We start from the raw sequence: 6609 nt of genomic DNA, 5'->3' as shown, positions 1-6609 counted from the left end.
ATACTAGATTCATTGAAAAGTATGTAACAGATAGAAGGAGCGTTTTCGACCCTATAAAGTATATATTTTCTTGATCAGGATCACTAGCGAAGTCGACGTAGCCATGTCCGTCAGTCCGTCCGTCCGTATTAACGCTGAGATTTCAGGAACTATAGCAGATACAAATATGAGATTAAGCATGAAGATTCTTGAGGTCCAGGGACAGCGCAAGTTTATTACACCATCCTGCCACGCCCACTCTAATGCCCACAAATCGCAAAAGACTCAAATCGCTGAAATCTCGGGAATTATTAGGAGCTAGAAATTCAGTATGTATAAACTTTGGATGCCAGCGCATCTTTTAGTGGTACCAATATCCGGCCACACCACCCATATGCCCACCAAGCTCAGAAGACGGTTTTCGCATTTTCAAGAAAACCTGATATCTCGGTAACTATAAGTAATAGAAAGTTCGGATTAAGCATGTAGATTTTTATGATGCCCCAAATGCGAACGCAAATGCCACGCCCAGACTAACGCCCACAAAAGCCGAAAAACCAAAAATCTCGGGAACTAAAAAAGCTAGAAAGTTAGGCTTAAGAATACGTATTTTAGGGTCGCGGCACTCGACTATAGCGTTTCCTCTTGTTTGATATAAATCAATAAAAAATTTAAGAAAAAAGATTTTTTATTCGACTTTTTGGTTTAGTCTTATGATATTTATAATTTATATATTTTTTTTTACTTTTGAGTTCAAAGAATTTAAGTAAAGTCAAAGGTCACCCATTTTTACCTTTAAATGCTTAAAATAACAGTGAAAGATCTATTCGTTTTATGTCCATTACGTTTATTTTGTTGAATGTAAATTAAATTTAGATTACACTGCCACAGCATTTTTAAATATATATATATATCTGCATCTATGCCCTAATTGATTTCGTTTTGTCGTGAACAGCATTTATTGGTTGCATATTTAATTTTTGTAGGGAAAAATAATTACAAACTAGCGCTTAAGTTTTCTACTTTTAGTTGAGTGTGGCAACGACTTTTAATTTAAATACAATTTGATCATATTTGAAAAAATTCCTTGCTCTAGAAAACATGGGTCGAAAATCTTTTGCATCATTGGATTCATATAAGTTATATGGTTAACTTAGAATTAGTTAAATCGAGAATAATGTACAATATACAGGCCAATGCCACATAATCATTTGTTTTAATTAATTTTATTCTTGTTGGAAAACAGTTTTCAAAAACTTAAAATAACACACTTTGTGGGTAAAACATGACTAAGTTCTTGAATCAGTTTAGCTTTTTTGTATTTGGGTGCTTGAAGTTAACAACAGAATCAATGATTAAGCGAATCAGGTAAACAATTAAGTCTTAAATGTGGTAACTTGTTAATTATTTCGCTTTCCATCTTTATCGTTTACATTTTTGGTTGGGGTTTGCAGGCGAGGCGGTATCTAGTATGCCAATTAGGTTAATTGTAAAATGTATATAAAATAAATCACAATTTGTATACGCATATAAATGACGTGTGTGTTTCGTGTCTGTGTGTGGGTTTTATGTGGGTGGGTGCCCTGGAAGTGGGACATCGCACAGTCCAACACAAGGTTCGGCTACATATTTATTAATATTAATAATAAACATTTGTTAATTGTTTAAAACAAAGCAGCTGGCAGCCACAGCATTGATCGCGAACCCAAACGAAAAACTCGTGGTTCGAGGGTCAGCGACCACCTACAACCTACAGGCTAAGGACTCGTGGCGAACTAATTCGCCTCATATGAGAAACTGGCGATCGGATTCGCTATGCGGCAGGGCGGCCACGCCTATGCCGCCCTGCGTGGGCGTCTGCAGAAACGCCGAATCATCGATGGCTGTTGAGTCCGCGGCCGGCGTGCTGATTGCTATTGGTTCGTAGATCGAGCGATGCGGTGGCATATCGTCGTCGTCCTTGAAGGAGCCGCTTAAATTCGGATTAAGAATGTTATTCGATGCAGGCGAGGATACAGAAATTGTCCCCGTCGCCGGCAGACCCATGGCACTGGTACCGGACTCAACGTGCTCCAGATAGGGTGGCGCCGCCACACTAATTACATTCGGTTGGCGACGGAAGAAAGAGCTAAAACAAATCGGTACATCAAATTTAGTTTGAGTTGTCAAATTAGGAATTTTTTAAGTTAATATGAGCTGTCCCTAAATACTTCTGAATTTTAGCACCATTATTATATTCTTACCCAAAATTGATCCGGGACCAAACCGAAGGACGACTTTCAGTTAATTGTTCGGCTAGATGAGCCGGTAGATTGGGAGCACGATCAAAAGGATTGATGCGTTCGTGTGTCCCAAAGGTCGTGGCTGGACGCACAGCAGACTCCAGCAGTGCTGCATAAAAAAATAGATTAGTTCTTTCAAGAATCAAATAATTAAAGGAGACGCACCATTCTCATCATCAGAGCTCTGAGACTCCTCAAACAGATTTCGGCCAGCGTCTCCACGCCGGAAGGTTCCATGTCGCGTGGTTCCGGCGGCAGCTGCCGTCACTACACTCGAGCTGCTCCCGGCAGCTGCCCCAGCAGCCGAAGAGGCAGAGCTTATCTGGGTTGATTGTCTGCCATTGGACTGCTGTTGCTGCAATAGCGGCGTCGTGTCATCATCTGTATCGGTGACATTATCCAAAGAAGGCTGTCGACTCCGACTTGCACGAGTTTCGCCCTTCGTAAAAACCTTGCGCTTGCAGATGGGACAGACTCGCCGGTTTTCGGTAAGCCAGGGATCGATGCAGTGAGTATGATATGCTGTAAGAACGAATAATCAATTATTCCCTGTATGATGGCAATATACATAAGATTCTCAGAAGCTGCAGATTTGGAAGTCTTGAGTGACCGCAAAGAACAGAGTTTAATAAATATGTCTTCTTACGGTGTGAGCAAGGCAGCACACGCAGCTTATCGTCCTCAATGAAGTCCTCCAGACAGATCACGCAAGTCTCGTACTTGTTGTTCGCATTGTTCTTGGTGTATCGGAGCACTGGCAACTTCTTCAGCATGCTCTTTGGCAGTCGATGGCGACGCTGACGGCGCTGCTCTCGGATGCACTTGTAGATCATATAGATAACCTAACCGTCAAACAAAGAAGTCTATTAAGTACATAACAAAGCGATTAAACCCAACGATCTCCCACCATGATTATGAAGCACAGGCCAATCAGTATAGAGAAGGGCAATATCAGCTGGGTATTGATATTGAAGGGCAGCTCATCGTTTATGATTAGCACCACCTCGGGTGTATTGTACGTGGCCAGAGCTTTACCCGTCGTGTGGCCCACGAAAACCGAGGGTATTCTTATGCCAGTCGAATTGTCAGCGGACATTTGTTCTGTAATTTGTGTAAAAATTAGAACCTATATATTTATATGACATATGACAATATTTTCTTACCCAAGTCATCGCCCTCATTATTGTATACAATCACAGCAGAATAGCTCGCATTCTGGGCCACTCGTACCTTGCGCTCAAAGGTGCATTCGCCACCGCTACAACAAATTCGAAATTAGGAAAATCTATGAAAAATATATCAAATATATTTTACTCACCGCGATACTAGGGCCACAAATTTGGCTGAGGGTGGGTAATTCAAGTGCGGTGGCCTGTCCAGACTATCACAACCGTAGTAAGGGCGCCTGGCGGGAACCACATACACTTTGAGACCATTCGATGGCAGATTGGGACCAAACTGTGCTGGCATATCATTAAATTCCTCAATCAACTGCAGGAAAACAATTTTTCAATTTCAATATACGATATTTTAAAGGATACAAAGAATAACAAAGTAACTTGCCTGACTCGTTGTTTTTCGGTAGACCAGGACATGACCCCTGACCACGGCCGCCTCATGACAGACCAGGCACAAACCCAGCAGGGTGAGAATGTGACAACTCTTTTTGGACATTCTGTCGCACAGGACACAACTTCTAGAGACGATCGGGCCTTCGTCTATACTGTTATTGCTCTAGTCCGCTATGTCCACAGCTGCTACGATTTGTCTTCAGCATCCGCACTATTCGCATGTCTCATCTGTTTGCCACCGCCAGCTATTCTGTGCGTTTGGGTTTCGGTCTGGAAAACAACAAGGAGAATGTCATTAAACAACTGATAAATCTGATATCTTTAGATCCCAAGATGCTTCTGAAAGACCAAAGTACATGCTAAAAACAATCTTAAGTTATTCGATTATATTTGGATTAGATATATATTTCTTTCTCGGAAGTTTATCATTAAATCATCATATTATTATTATTTTTTCTAATTGTTCTTTAATATAAATTAATATTTTATTTTATGTAGTCTTTGTTATATAATTTAGTATCCCGAAAGAAATCTCGCTGCTATTGTTTTGTCCACCACTGTGAATGAGGACCCTGCCTGAAGGCGACCTGCGGGTGTGCTACTCCTCCCCTCCTACAAGTCACTGGCAAACAAATAGCTCAGCTGATAAGATAAACGGCTTGTGATCATTGTTTTTCATTGTATTTCACGACCAACTGGGTTTATTGGTGTATTGTTGATTCTGCAAAATTGTACGTTTCTTCAGTCGTGCTGCATGCAACAGCTGTTTGGTTTGTTGACACAGCGACGGGCAATTCAATTTCTCGCGAATGCATTTTATTCTTACTTAATAGAAAAAATCAACGCATTTCGCTGTATTTCTGTTATTGGTCGCAATTTGCCGTCAATTGATTTTATCGCAATCCAATAGTGACCGAGATCTTTGGGGGCAGCTACAGTAATCAAAACAAATAGGTCTGCTTGCCGGCTTAGACCAGATGAGTCACGAGCAGCGTTCCACGATAAGAACCAGATCGCCGCCAAAGCGGCGATGGATTCGATCCCCAGATGGAGCACATGCAAATATGGAAAGTTTTTAACAAAAAGTTATATCTGCTAATTCATTTGACCAACACACACGGCTAGGTGGTGTGCAAATATGTGACAAATTGTGTATTAAATTTACGATTTAACAAAGAAAACGTCACCGGCATTAGCACATCGATAGACAAACGGAGCAGAGACTTTAATGAGAACGTGACTTTGTTTTTATTGGTTGGGTAAACAATAAACGAAAGACCTACAATGCGAAATTTAATCTGAGGAGGCGCGTGCGTATAATAGAATTTTTCTAAAGGGAATGCCCAAAAAAAAGCGTAGCTTAAAATTCTTAGTTACTTGACCATCATATATCTTTAAAAAACCTTTTTGATATTCAACAAATTTGTATTCGTAGGCTGATTTCAAAATTATTTTCCTGTTTTTAATAAATCTTTGCTTTGGTTAAAAAAAATCGACCTATAAGAGCTTTATTTAATATGGAAGTTATTGCCCAGACTTGAAGAGCATTGAATAAGGGATTAGCAGAAATGTATTTCACGTTGAATTCAAAATTTCCCCTATCAAATTTAAATATGGTGTTTTAATGGTGGTAAAACTTGTGTAATGCGTTTCAAGTTTAAATTTGTCTTTAATTTTTGTACGACTTGGTAACAATTTTAGTTAAAATATCATTTGCATGATGAATTTGATAGCATTGATCAATTTAAAAATAAAACAAAGGTAAAACCAAGTATTCCTTTCTCGAATAAAATAAAATATAAAAGTAAGCACTTTATCCCGGCAGACAGATTGGATTTTTAGCAATGAGGAAACCCTCGCAAGACCGGATTTCGTGAATTTCGTATTAATTCGCTTTGTTCTGAGGGCTAATATCAAATTACACATTACAAGGCATACGCAGTGCCCGCCCACCTACACTTATACACGCACACCTTGAACTTTACAAGGCACAAGTGTGTGCTTTCAAGGTTTTCTTTTTGTGAGAACGTATGTATTGTACACACACTTATTCCATGGAACGTGTAAAACGTGGGTTACAGGTGAAAATCACCAAAGGATAATCGAATAAGGCGTAGAATTGGAGGCAAGGCGGCAGCTACAAGTTAATGTACTTCAATTTCGTATATTCGCTTTTGTTATGTTTTTTTCAGGCGTATCTGCTGTGTGTGGCTTTGTATGTATGATTGTGTGTGTTCAATTAACACAACAACAAAGCAGCTGAGCGATTTCCTTTGCTTTTCCCGAGTTTGATTCATGTACACCCACGGCCCACTCACTTGATTAGTGTTTTTCGTACTTTTGACTGACGGTTTGGTCCGACTTTCTGTCCAATTCCTATATCCAATCAGATTTTTTCAACACTCGCTCCCTTCTTCACTCGTCGCCATCGCACTGGTATTGCGTTGTACTTTGTTTTGCTCCTTTTTTGGGAATTTGATTTCCTCGGTTTTCCTTGGTTCGTGATCGAATTTAAGGGGACAGCGCACTAGCTGCCGATAGAGCATTACAGTCGCGATAAGGAACACTTTGGGCTCACTTTGCTAATTATCAGATATTAGAATTTACATCTGCCTGCACACACACAAAACTAGAGCTGGGGCTAAATCGATGATTATTCGATACTATTGTTGTTGCCAGAAAAGAGACATCGATGTTTTTGTTAAACGATAATTGTCATTTGATTCACACTTCGATAACATTCGTCGTCAAACCATAACATCGAACGAATTCAAATC

The 6609-nt window shown here is 40.0% G+C and overlaps 1 protein-coding gene across 2 annotated transcripts; it reads right to left on the bottom strand.

The window, feature by feature from the left end:
* Positions 1–809: 809 nt before the first annotated feature.
* On the bottom strand, positions 810–6485 carry LOC108109626 (E3 ubiquitin-protein ligase RNF13). 2 transcript variants are annotated; one of them, XM_017218202.2, is made up of 9 exons: positions 6151–6485; positions 3825–4102; positions 3580–3752; positions 3425–3519; positions 3169–3362; positions 2908–3103; positions 2427–2783; positions 2223–2370; positions 810–2107 (listed from the first exon to the last, which is right to left on the bottom strand). In XM_017218202.2, the coding sequence occupies exons 2-9, from the start codon at positions 3933–3935 to the stop codon at positions 1765–1767; spliced, it is 1617 nt and encodes a 538-aa protein (XP_017073691.2). In that variant the 5' UTR covers positions 3936–4102; positions 6151–6485; the 3' UTR covers positions 810–1764. The 2 variants fall into 2 exon arrangements, with proteins under 2 accessions (XP_017073691.2, XP_017073693.2); XM_017218204.2 differs by having other exon boundaries at positions 6171–6485.
* Positions 6486–6609: the final 124 nt, after the last annotated feature.

The sequence above is a fragment of the Drosophila eugracilis genome, unplaced genomic scaffold, assembly GCF_018153835.1.
Source record: "Drosophila eugracilis isolate 14026-0451.02 unplaced genomic scaffold, ASM1815383v1 contig_1897, whole genome shotgun sequence".
Taxonomy (NCBI): domain Eukaryota; kingdom Metazoa; phylum Arthropoda; class Insecta; order Diptera; family Drosophilidae; genus Drosophila; species Drosophila eugracilis.
This window is presented reverse-complemented; position numbering and strand designations above follow the sequence as displayed.